At 39.8% G+C, this 13,836-nt stretch overlaps 1 protein-coding gene across 1 annotated transcript; it reads left to right on the top strand.

Annotated features, from left to right (window-relative positions):
* The first annotated feature begins 11,685 nt into the window (after positions 1-11,685).
* LOC105044357 (uncharacterized) lies at positions 11,686-12,314 on the top strand. Its single transcript, XM_010922219.3, has one exon. It carries the CDS (start codon positions 11,801-11,803, stop codon positions 12,179-12,181), a length of 381 nt encoding a protein of 126 aa, XP_010920521.1. The 5' UTR covers positions 11,686-11,800; the 3' UTR covers positions 12,182-12,314.
* The last annotated feature ends 1,522 nt before the right edge of the window (positions 12,315-13,836 follow it).

The raw sequence follows: 13,836 nt of genomic DNA, 5'->3' as shown, positions 1-13,836 counted from the left end.
CTCCGGAATGGAACCGTGGGTTTGGACGTTTCTCCTTGGGTGAAGTTCGTGGATTCCCGTTCCATGGGATCTTGTGGATTGGGCTTACGAAGTCCTAACGGCCACATACTCGGGATTAGGACAGGTGACACGTGGCGTTATCCTGGACGCCAGCAAGCGTTCAGATGCAGCGCGTCCAAAATAGAGCGTTCCGGTAGGTGGTAGCTTCACGAATGAAAAAGGATTAGTTTGGACTGCGGGATTTTTCTTCACCACCAACTTTATTGGAGGGCTCATCACCATAGAAAATACGTCGGAGTGTAAAACTTTCTGGAACAAGTTCTGGAACGTTTTAGAATATACGATTTTATTGGAATTATTAATTCTGTTTCCTTTTTTTCCAATAAAATGGAAATCAAGTCATGCTCGCTTGTCTTTTGTCCCTGATCACATATGATGAAATTTTGAGCACAGTTCTGTGTGGGAGCTAATGTTTGGGGAACATAGTGAATTTTTTTTTTTTTTTTCTTTTTTTAATGTAATCTATGACAGGAAATATATCAAGAAGTTTATATGGTTTTGGTGTTTTATTGAACATATGCATATTCCTTTAAATACATACAACAAACACAAACACTGCACTGGACAAGAAGAGCTCAAATTGGTAAACGACTATTACTACAGGGTTCGAAGATTATGCTAATTGTGTTCATTAATTCCAGTATAAACTCAATGAATCTTCAAAAGTGTAGCTATAATTAATCATATTCGATAGATGACTGCATGCCCATTTAGTTTGTGGTACACAGTGGACCACAAGGCAATTAAAGCTGTTAGCCGTCTTCCAAGATGCATTGGTATCATAAATTTGTTTCTTCCGCGAGTCTGTCATCTTGCGTCCAATTTTTCAACGCTGCGGGAACCAGCGGGGAATGACAGGAGGAAGGGAGAAGAAACGAGGACCTAAAAGTAAACTTTACTATCTACATAAGGAGCTCTGGATAGCTACAGTTCTCGTATTTTCTTGTAGTACACTCGGACTGGTTCTGAGATCATCATACGAAGGACGTCAAATATAAAATTCAATGTAGTTCTTTAATTAATTGTTAGTTTTGTTTTCATATTTCCAATTATGGTTTTGAGGTTGAGGTTTCTGTAGCAGCCCGGTTATCTGGGCCTGTAGCCCAGACGGCCCAACAACAAAAAAAAAAAAAAAAAAAGAAAACAGAGAAGGAGGAAGACTCCTAGCCGGAGTCTTCTTCCTTGCTAGGAGTCTTCCTCCTTCACGATTCCGGCAATTTCGGACTCAAAGAGTCCGGCTAGGGTAGGAAACCTCCACTATAAGATCCCCCGACCTTCCTTTAGGAAATTACAACCAAAAATTTTGAGGAAAATCGAGGGTTTTGAGAAACTTTCTCAAAGATTACCGTGGGGGGGTTGATCGGAAGAAAGAGGAGTCGTCGGAGCTTTCTTTGGACGGCGGAACCAGGTATTTCCTTTTCTCCTTGTTATTCTCCGATCACCGGTGTTTGGAAGCCGGCAAGGAGCTGGTTCGGGCTCAACAGGGATACCCTGTTTTTGTGATTTTCTTCCTTCCCTGCCGCCGGCAACAAGGAGGGTGACTCTGCCGCCGACACGGTAGCATTGCCGGCGTCGGAACGTTGCCGGGGAAGGTGGCTGGGGGTGTTCTCTGGGTCGGGATATGGGGAGAGGTTCGAATGGGGGCTCGGGTCCCTGTTTTCGAACGTAAGGAGAGAAGAAGAAGAAGCATCTTCTCTCTTCTTTAATAAAAAAAAATATATATAAAAAAAATATATATATATATATAAATATAAATATATATATATATATATATATATATATAAAAGGTGGGGGAACATGGGTATGAGTCAGATGACCTTAAAATATATAGAAAATTTATTTGGTTAAATCAATTTATTTTGTTTGATAGGAGAGCAGTCTAACGATCAGGGAGACAACGAGTAGGACTTGATTTTCGGACTATAAGGTTGTGAATTTGAATTCCCAATTATCGAGGTAAGAATCCTGTACATGATCATCGCTAAATTTATGTTATTTATTTGTTAATCTTATATGTTGAAATTGCAATATTGAAATTATAATCGATGAATTTTCCATGCTTTAGACGTTGAGATATGGCTTATATGAATATTTTTTTTTTTGAGTATATTATGAAAGAATTTTTATGATTGATGGTATGAATCTTATGGACATGAATTATCAACTTATTCATTCTGTAAATTGAAATAATTCGATAAAATTCATAATTGAATGAAAAGGGTATATTTTGGACTAACCTCGACATATGAATCAGCCGGCCAGGAGCTCATGCCTGGGACAGCCCGCCAGGAGCTTATGCCTGGGACAGCCCCCACTGGCTTACAGGTGGATCAGCCGGCCAGGAGCTCATGCCTGGGACAGCCCGCCAGGAGCTTATGCCTGGGACAGCCTCTCACGGGCTTTTGTACGTGGGACAGCCGGCCAGGAGCTCATCCTGGGACAGCCTTGAAAGGCTTTTATGAAAGAATAATTGGATTGGAAAGAGATTGAGGTATGGTCTGAGTTAGTCCAAAGCCAAAAAGGGTTGAAATATTGACAGATCAAAAATATGATAAGATACAATATTTAATATGAAATTCAACAATGAATGAAGATTCCACCTGATGATGTATGATGATACATATGCATATTTGTGATATTATTCTAGTTATTGTATACCTAGAAGATTTCTCAATTGCATTGGTTTTAGAAATATTAATTCTATTTACTGGCTTGATGTACATGTGCAGTGATTCTTACTGAGTTGGAGAAGCTCATATTTTTCTTCTTAATTTTTTTTCAGACTCACAGGAAACTTAGATTGGATGGTTTGGGCGAGAGCAAATGAGGACTGAAGTCTTTAGTAATTTAGTTAGTTTAAATTCTCTGATGCCAAAGAACATTTGAATAGTTGTATTGAACAAGATTGCATTTGATTTGAAGTTGTGACATTGGTTGATTGATTTGGTATTTAATTAGTTATCTAAAATTTTGAAGTGTTAAAATTTTAGGCCTTACATGATCCTAGGGTGCTGCTCTAGGGTTTGTGTGGCCGTGTCATGTGCCCAACTCAGGTATTGGGTTGGGGCGTGACAGAGTGGTATCAGAGCCTAGGTTTAGGAATCCTAAGGTTTATTTTAGAGAGAGAGTATATGGGTAGATTTTTAGATGGAAATTGATTAATACGAAATATTATTCTTAAATTCTTGACTAAAGTGAAACTGTGTAGGTTGTCATGGCAAGAGGGACTGAACGTGGGCGAAATCGGAGACCTACTCGTTTTGCAGATGGCTCTAGTGCTTGGGAGCCAGCTACACCACAAGAAAATGCTCCACCCTTATCGGATGATGAAGCACCACAACAAGAATATCCTACTGAGCCTGCTGAGGTCACTCCCGGGGAAGAAACTCCAGGAGAACCTGAAATTCAACCTGGGGAACAAATTACTACAGCTCAGTTAATGCAAGTACTGGTTCAACAACAAGTGGCTGCAAGGGAAGATATGAGGAGGATATTGGAGGTGCAACAGGGACACCAACAGCAGATCATACAACAAATATTTCAGGAGCGGCAGTCCCAGCAACAACAAGGAGCGGAAAATCAGTATGAACGTCGAATCAATTTATTAGACTTCAAAAAATATGCACCACCGGCATTCTCAGGGACCTCAGATCCTATGGAAGCTGAAAGCTGGCTAAAAGCAATAGAGAAAGTTTTCCATGCTTTGAGATGTCCTGCTGAAGACAAGGTCACCTTTGCCACATTTATGTTACTAGGTGAGGCAGCCGATTGGTGGGAGATGGAAATTGGAAAGCTTGGGCCAAATGATGTACCTTTTACATGGGAAGAATTTAGAAAGATTTTCTATGAAAAGTATTTTCCCCAGAGTATCCGACTCCAGAAATTTCGAGAGTTCGATCGTCTGGTGCAGGGCCATATGACAGTTGCTCAATATGCAGCCAAATTTGAAGAATTGTCGAGATACGCCCCTGCATTGATAGCTGAAGAAAATGTTCGAGTCAGAAAATTTGAGAATGGATTAAGGGATAGAATCCAACAGTTGGTGACTGTCTTTGAGCTGCCCACTTATAAAGAAGTCGTAAACAAATGCTTAATAATAGAAAAAGGACTCAATGATACTCAAGCAGCAAGAGAGAAAAGTATGAAGAAAAGGGATCGAGCAACTGATTCTCAAGGTCAAAGTAGCAGGGCCTTCAAGCCAAAAACCCCAAAACCAAGCCAGTCTGCAGTTGAAAGTAAAACTCAATATCAGGGGAGCATTATATGTTATAGATGTGGAGGATCCCATCTTAAACGAGATTGCACATGGCCTGGGGGACAATGTTACAAATGTGGACGAGATGGCCATAAAGCAGTTGTATGCCGCAATGGAGGAGAATCTCAGAGACAGCAGATGCCTCAAAATTATCAGAATACCCCCGCTAATCGAGCACCCCAAGATGTACAAAGACAAGATGCGGGACAACAAAAATCAAAGACCCAAGGACGAGTCTATGCACTTACCCAACAGGATGCTAATGCTTCTAACTCAGTGGTGACAGGTACTGAATCGATCTCTTAAAAATTCTTTTATATATATGTCATGAATTATTATATGCTTAGATATATAAGGACATATAGCACTGAATGATAAATGAATATCTGACAGGTATGATTAAAATTGCATCCAACAATGTCTATGCTCTATTTGATCCTGGAGCTACCCACTCCTTTATAGCAACTAGTTTTATTAAGAAGAATAAAGAGATGTCTCCTACACCTTTAGAAAATAATCTCTGTGTCTGTACACCAAGTGGAGAGGTGATCCTGGTAAATTCAATTTGCAAAGATTGTGTGCTAAGTATCGAGGATAAGGAGATGAAAGCAGACTTATTAGTCTTAGAGATGAAAGACTTTGATCTAATCTTGGGGATGGATTGGTTAGCAGCATATCATGCTACAGTTGACTGCTTCCAAAAGACAATAATGTTTCAAATTTCAGAACAGTCAGAGTTTAGTTTTAAGAGCACTAAACCCTTCTTTCACCAGAAGTTCATCTCAGCTATTCATGCTCAGAAATTTCTTAGAAAAAGATGTGAAGGATTTCTAGCCACTGTATTAGAAACTCAGAATGAAAAACTCAAGTTAGAGGATATCCCTATTGTGAAGGAATTTTCTGATGTTTTTACTGATGACCTACCTGGACTACCTCCTGATCGAGAGATTGAATTTTTTATTGACCTGATCCCTGGTACGAGTTCAGTTTCTAAAGCTCCTTATCGAATGGCTCCAGCAGAATTGAAGGAATTACAAAAACAATTGCAAGAGTTGTTGGACAAAGGATTCATTAGACCTAGTGTGTCACCTTGGGGAGCTCCAGTACTTTTTGTAAAGAAGAAAGATGGTAGCCTTCGGCTTTGCATAGACTACCGAGAATTAAACAAGGTAACAGTGCGAAACAAATATCCTTTACCACGAATTGATGACTTGTTTGATCAGTTGCAAGGAGCTCAAGTTTTCTCAAAAATTGATCTTCATTCTGGTTACCATCAGTTGAAGATACAGCCGGGAGACATATCAAAAACAGCCTTTCGGACTAGATATGGGCATTATGAGTTTTTGGTCATGCCATTTGGTCTGACCAATGCACCGGCAGCCTTTATGGATCTTATGAATCGAGTGTTTGCATCATACTTGGATCGATTTGTAGTTGTATTTATTGATGATATTTTAATTTACTCAAAAAGCTCACTCGAGCATGAAGAACATTTGAGGACTGTATTAGAAACTCTGAGGGAAAAGAAGCTGTATGCAAAGCTACAAAAATGTGAATTTTGGATGAGCAGTGTTACTTTTCTCGGGCATGTCATCTCCAAGGAGGGTGTCTCAGTTGACCCAAGGAAAGTGGAGGCAGTAGTTGACTGGAGCCGACCCACTAACGTATCAGAGATACGCAGCTTTTTGGGATTAGCTGGCTATTATCGAAGGTTTGTGGAAGGTTTCTCTAGTATTGCTATGCCTCTATCTCGTCTAACACAGAAACAAGTAAAATTTGAATGGACAGACGAATGTGAGCAAAGCTTCCAAGAGTTAAAAAGACGACTGGTGACTGCTCCAATCTTAACCATTCCATCTGGGACAGAGGGTTTCACTATCTATAGCGATGCTTCTCGTAAAAGTCTCGGTTGTGTTTTGATGCAAAAAGGAAAGGTGATAGCTTATGCCTCTCGACAACTGAAGTTATATGAGCGGAATTATCCTACTCATGACTTAGAATTAGCAGCTGTAGTTTTTGCTTTAAAAATATAAAGGCATTACTTATATGGGGAGCATTGCGAGATTTTCACAGATCATAAAAGTTTAAAATATATCTTTACTCAGAAGGAGTTAAATATGAGACAAAGAAGGTGGCTGGAACTACTAAAGGACTATGACGTGACAATAAATTACCATCCCGGGAAAGCAAATGTTGTAGCCGATGCTCTAAGTAGAAAGTTTTCTGGTGAATTGGCTGCTCTAATTACCTCACAAAAATCTATATTGCTGGATTTGGAAAAATCAGGAATTGAAATACGACTGCATGATTCTCAAGTTCAGCTTGCAAATCTTGTACTACAGCCTACTTTGATTGAAAAGATTAAAGCAGCTCAAAAGGAGGATTCAGAGTTACAAAAGGTCATAAATGTAGTGAAATCCGGTATACAGACAAAATTTTGGATACATGAGGATGGGTCATTGAGATTTGATAACAGACTATGTGTTCCCAAGATTTCAGGATTAAGAGACGAGATCCTAGAGGAAGCTCACTGTTCGGCTTACACTATGCATCCTGGAAGCACAAAGATGTATCAAGATTTGAAAAGAAATTTTTGGTGGTCTGGTATGAAAAGGGATATTGCACAATTTGTAGCCCAATGTTTGGTATGTCAACAAGTAAAAGCTGAACATCAAAGACCAGCAGGACCACTGCAGTCTCTTCTTATTCCTCAGTGGAAATGGGAGCATATTACTATGGATTTTGTAACTGGATTACCTAAAACATTTCGAAATAATAATGCCGTATGGGTAATTGTTGATCGATTGACGAAATCAGCATATTTCTTACCCTTTCGGATTGGTCTCTCCTTAGAAAGATTGGCAGGCTTATATATAGAGCAGATTGTACGACTGCATGGAGTACCAGTTACTATTGTGTCAGATCGAGATAGTAGATTTGTTTCGCAGTTTTGGAAGAGTCTTCATAAAGCTCTTGGAACCAAGTTAAATTTCAGTACAGCTTTTCATCCTCAAACTGACGGACAATCAGAACGAACCATACAGATCCTAGAGGATATGTTAAGGGCTTGTGTCATGGACTTAGGCGGAGCATGGGATAATCACTTATCATTGGTTGAGTTTGCTTATAATAATAGTTACCAAGCAAGCATTCAGATGGCTCCTTTCGAGGCATTATATGGAAGAAAATGTAGATCGCCCATTTGTTGGGATGAGGTGGGGGAAAGAAAACTGTTGGGACCAGAAATAGTGCAGCAGACAGTGGAAAAAGTACACATGATTCAGGAACGACTTCGTACGGCTCAGAGCAGGCAAAAGAGTTATACTGATAATAGAAGAAGGGAGCTGGAATTTCATGTAGGCGATCATGTTTTTCTGAGAATTTCTCCCACTAAAGGTGTAATGAGATTTGGAGTTCGTGGTAAGTTGAGTCCAAGATATATTGGCCCTTTTGAAATTTTAGACAGGATCGGAGAGGTTGCATATCGATTAGCATTACCGCCGACTTTATCTGGTGTTCATGATGTGTTTCATATATCGATGTTGAGGAAGTATATTCCAGATCCAAATCATGTCGTGAGTTATGAACCTTTGCGTCTTCAGAAGGATATGACTTATGAAGAATATCCAGTACGGATTGTTGACAAGAAAGATCAGGTGTTACGACATCGAATTATTCCTTATGTGAAGATTCAATGGGGCAATCATAGCGAGAGAGAGGCTACATGGGAACTCGAGACAGAAATGAAGATCAAGTATCCACAACTTTTTGAAAACTCAGGTATGTAAATTTCGAGGACGAAATTTTTTTAAGGGGGGGAGATTGTAGCAGCCCGGTTATCTGGGCCTGTAGCCCAGACGGCCCAACAACAAAAAAAAAAAAAAAAAAGAAAACAGAGAAGGAGGAAGACTCCTAGCCGGAGTCTTCTTCCTTCACGATTCCGGCAATTTCGGACTCAAAGAGTCCGGCTAGGGTAGGAAACCTCCACTATAAGATCCCCCGACCTTCCTTTAGGAAATTACAACCAAAAATTTTGAGGAAAATCGAGGGTTTTGAGAAACTTTCTCAAAGATTACCGTGGGGGGGTTGATCGGAAGAAAGAGGAGTCGTCGGAGCTTTCTTTGGACGGCGGAACCAGGTATTTCCTTTTCTCCTTGTTATTCTCCGGTCACCGGTGTTTGGAAGCCGGCAAGGAGCTGGTTCGGGCTCAACAGGGATACCCTGTTTTTGTGATTTTCTTCCTTCCCTGCCGCCGGCAACAAGGAGGGTGACTCTGCCGCCGACACGGTAGCATTGCCGGCGTCGGAACGTTGCCGGGGAAGGTGGCTGGGGGTGTTCTCTGGGTCGGGATATGGGGAGAGGTTCGAATGGGGGCTCGGGTCCCTGTTTTCGAACGTAAGGAGAGAAGAAGAAGAAGCATCTTCTCTCTTCTTTAATAAAAAAAATATATATATAAAAAAATATATATATATATATATATAAATATAAATATATATATATATATATATATATAAAAGGTGGGGGAACATGGGTATGAGTCAGATGACCTTAAAATATATAGAAAATTTATTTGGTTAAATCAATTTATTTTGTTTGATAGGAGAGCAGTCTAACGATCAGGGAGACAACGAGTAGGACTTGATTTTCGGACTATAAGGTTGTGAATTTGAATTCCCAATTATCGAGGTAAGAATCCTGTACATGATCATCGCTAAATTTATGTTATTTATTTGTTAATCTTATATGTTGAAATTGCAATATTGAAATTATAATCGATGAATTTTCCATGCTTTAGACGTTGAGATATGGCTTATATGAATATTTTTTTTTTTTGAGTATATTATGAAAGAATTTTTATGATTGATGGTATGAATCTTATGGACATGAATTATCAACTTATTCATTCTGTAAATTGAAATAATTCGATAAAATTCATAATTGAATGAAAAGGGTATGTTTTGGACTAACCTCGACATATGAATCAGCCGGCCAGGAGCTCATGCCTGGGACAGCCCGCCAGGAGCTTATGCCTGGGACAGCCCCCACTGGCTTACAGGTGGATCAGCCGGCCAGGAGCTCATGCCTGGGACAGCCCGCCAGGAGCTTATGCCTGGGACAGCCTCTCACGGGCTTTTGTACGTGGGACAGCCGGCCAGGAGCTCATCCTGGGACAGCCTTGAAAGGCTTTTATGAAAGAATAATTGGATTGGAAAGAGATTGAGGTATGGTCTGAGTTAGTCCAAAGCCAAAAAGGGTTGAAATATTGACAGATCAAAAATATGATAAGATACAATATTTAATATGAAATTCAACAATGAATGAAGATTCCACCTGATGATGTATGATGATACATATGCATATTTGTGATATTATTCTAGTTATTGTATACCTAGAAGATTTCTCAATTGCATTGGTTTTAGAAATATTAATTCTATTTACTGGCTTGATGTACATGTGCAGTGATTCTTACTGAGTTGGAGAAGCTCATATTTTTCTTCTTAATTTTTTTTCAGACTCACAGGAAACTTAGATTGGATGGTTTGGGCGAGAGCAAATGAGGACTGAAGTCTTTAGTAATTTAGTTAGTTTAAATTCTCTGATGCCAAAGAACATTTGAATAGTTGTATTGAACAAGATTGCATTTGATTTGAAGTTGTGACATTGGTTGATTGATTTGGTATTTAATTAGTTATCTAAAATTTTGAAGTGTTAAAATTTTAGGCCTTACATGATCCTAGGGTGCTGCTCTAGGGTTTGTGTGGCCGTGTCATGTGCCCAACTCAGGTATTGGGTTGGGGCGTGACAGTTTCAAAAGAAAAAGATAAAATAAGCCTCTACCAAATCATGATTTATATCAGCTTTCGCTTTTGTTCTGTCTTTTGAGCGGAATATGCAAAATGTAAATCTAAGATAGATTTTGTCTTTAACTATATAAACGCCCAATCATATTGTGCTCCCATGGTGGTCATGGTCACGATGTGGTCGATGTACGTTAAAAGACCAACAAGGGATCCTCGCCATTTTTATTTTGTATGATACAGCCTCTCCGGTGAAGGAGATATGGAAGGGTATGATTTAAGACTCGGTATTTTCTAAAAGATGTTTGAAAAGATCACAAAAGTACCTACAAGGTTGCGGTAGATCCCTTACCAGTTGCATGCACATTATCTTTTTTCCATTTTTTTTAATAAACATGATACAAAAACTATAATAATTTATACATGGCTTTCCGTAGGTTTTGCATGGACATGTTACATATTCATATTTATGATGTATATATGCAAAAAAAAAAAAAAAAAATCACAAAAGATAAAAAAAACAAGGTATTGTAAGAAAAATTATTGCCCTACCATGAGATCCCTTATTGTACTTGACAGATATGGTTGTTCCGAAGAAAGTAACCATTCCATGATTCCGTCAGCCCATTGTAATCTCAAAGAAATGGAATATTTTCCAAACAATCCTCTCTAACAACCATATGTAATTAACAACATATATACTCCTCAACAACCTGCCACAGCTAACTATTTGCTTGATATTTTGTTATCATTCACCAACTTTCAATCTTTTTTTTTTTTTTTTTTTTTGTTCATTTTCTTGAATAAGATTGGTCTCCGGTGTTAAGGGAACCGGTGTTGTGAAGCATTCAAATATGGATGGTAAATTTTCTGTGGTCAGGTGTGCAAAACAATCAACTTTTAACGTCATTCAAGAGGCCATTTGAGCTGCCTGCAGGCGAGAGGATTGGTGAAGGGAGATTTGCTTCAAGTGATAAGCTGCGTTTCAAAGAGTTGCATCAATGTCTAAATGGCAGTCAAGCATCTTCAAGGGCTGGGAAGGATAATGGAGATACATAGTTCTGTGAAGCAGGAGAAAGTGGATCACTCTTCTTGTGATCTCCCTCCTGGTGTGGGATGGTACACTACTTTTCATAACAACTAAGTTATCTGGATCCAAAAGTTGACCCCCGTCAATCTGCTTGAACTCATAACAGATGTTTGTGACCGGAACATTGCTGCAGCATGAACAATCTATACGCTAAATAAATAAAAGAAATATAATGATAGTTTTTAACCCAAACGATCAATCTTTATCTTAAAGAACGATGACAATTCGAAGGCAACTTTTTGCTTCTTTTGGCAAACAGTTCAGTCTATCAATTTCAGAAAATAAAAAAAGAAAGAAGTGATACTATTTGTAAAACCAAATTCTATTAGAAACTATTAATTGTTGCCGCTGCAACGGTAACCGCTGGCGCGCGGTTTTCCCGCGGTATGACCTTTTCTCCGGAAAAACAGTTGCATGCATCCCTGATTACCTCACGTTCCAAAGCCATCTCCCACAACCCTCCGCCTTTCATTTCCCACGCCCACAACCTCTGCCCTCCCCCTCTATTATAAATCCAATCCGGATTCCCTCCGACTCTTTTTTGCATCAAAAAAAGGAAAGAAGGAAAATAATCATCCATACGATTTGCTGTCGGTCATGGAGATCAAAATCCGAAGAGGAGAATCCAATGCCAAAAAGGCCCCCACCCGGCTCCAGAAGCGCGCTCCTGCGTCCCTCCAGCTCGACCGCAGCATCAACTCCTCCGCCAGGGGGAAGGCCGATTCCGATTCTTCTCCCACGCCAATTCCCCTGCTGTCGCCGCTCATTCTTTCCCCGACGCCGGAGTTCGAGGCTGATGTAGCCCCGGTCTCGGAGGTGGAGAAGAAAGGCGGCGGCGAGTGCGAGGACGAGGAGAGGATGTCGATGCCGCCGCCCGGTGGATGGCGTCACCCGGCATTGCCGATGGTGGTGGTGGAGCCGGCGTCTCTGCTTCCCATGTTTCACTTCCAATGCGCTCTGGTGCACAACGTGCAGTGATCGCGTAATTCTGCTTTAGATTTTTGCGTAGTTGAACTCCATTCATCTCTCTTGTATTCATAGGTGGCATGCTAGGTAAGCAAACCCCACCAATCCAATGTGGCCATCGGTTCGATGCTATAAAACAGAACAAAAATATTTTCAGAAGAAAGAGATGTGGAAGTTTTTTTTTTTGGGAAAGTAAAGGAGGGCCCAGGGCCCCCATGTTTATTAAAATAATACGATGTGGAAGTTTGTTCTGGACTTTCTCCTAGTCCTTGTGACCCGTTGAAGGAGGATGACGGCTATTTTTTTTTCTTTTTTTCTTTTAATTCTGTGTGCGGATTACATGAAGTTGCGTTCAAGTCCTTTTAATAATTATTAGTAGATCACGGAAAGATAAATTTGCAGAACAAATTTATCGAAAAGAGGAGATGAGGTTTTCCCTTTTTTTCTTTTCAATGCAGTATCAGTATGCTACCATCAGTCCTGTGATTTATTTATGAAAAAAATTCTGGTCCGGTGTGGGTGCGGAGAGCAATCTGGCAACAACAGCGAAAATGTACATTTCTGAAGATGGTTTATATGAAGTTTCCGTTATAAAAAAAAAAGGTTATATGAGGTTTAAATGAAATTTGAGAGGTACTATAATTTAGGGACCATATTTCAAAAAAAAAAAAAACAAAAATTGACATCTGAAGGTTCACCTGGCATGAGAGCACCAATTCGTAAGATGACACACCGTGTTCAATATTACTTTCTTAAGTGTGTTCATTAATTAGGAATCCACGTAATTTATGAACAAATTTCTGATTACTTCTGGAAGTTCTCGGGAAGCGTTGAATCAAATTGTTACTATGATCCTAACCGACTGCCTTGGTTCATGATAGAGGTACCATAGAGGTCAGCACCAGGCACCCTGGATGCCCACGCATAAATGTCTAATCCATGGTTGCATATTTAGACCCATGCTTGTGCAATAACAGAGGAAAGGAATCCATGCTCTCCGATACGAAGATCGTACCAGCCACCCATTCTTGATGCGATTACCAGGGTGATGTTAGTTAAGTGACTCAGAATTTACATATATTTCCGTTCTCATTCATCTGATATGTATCTTGTAAAGCATGATCAAACATCAAACCACATCTTAAATAAGCATGGAGGAAAGATAAGTTACGTGCCATGACCTGTTAAAAATATAAGCTCCCTCTGATGAAAGACGCAGATATTTTCATGAACACAGACACAAGCTCCGATGCACAAGTCTCCATATTCTCTCTCTTGCAAAGTTAGAACCATCTCCCTTGTCTTACCATTATAACCTCACACAATAAATGAAACAACACAAATCAAATCAAATCCATCATGGACCAGCTCTCAGCTACAACTCTACAAGATGGTTCAAGCCTGTCATTATTCTGGTTGATGTCCACCTGGATTACAATCAAAAAGTACGGTTTGATGCTAGACGTCGAGACTACATAAACTACACCTTCAAATCTGTGGCAATTTGAAGGCAACCTGAAAATTCTTCCAGAACTCAAGACCATGATAAACCCCGACGAACCCCATTGAGCCTCAGGCTGAAATACTTTCGTCCGGTGAAGCACTACTAGTGGAGTAACTTACCATCAAAACATCCTTGAGGAAACCATATTATACATAACTCAGCA

This window comes from Elaeis guineensis, chromosome 5 (assembly GCF_000442705.2).
Source record: "Elaeis guineensis isolate ETL-2024a chromosome 5, EG11, whole genome shotgun sequence".
NCBI classification, from domain to species: domain Eukaryota; kingdom Viridiplantae; phylum Streptophyta; class Magnoliopsida; order Arecales; family Arecaceae; genus Elaeis; species Elaeis guineensis.
The sequence above is the reverse complement of the archived record's forward strand: the minus strand, read 5'-3'. Positions and strand labels throughout refer to the sequence as shown.

Bases quoted from the DNA above. Each gene is read 5' to 3' on its own strand.
- LOC105044357 (XM_010922219.3), top strand. From the start codon at position 11,801: ATGGAGATCAAAATCCGAAGAGGAGAATCCAATGCCAAAAAGGCCCCC.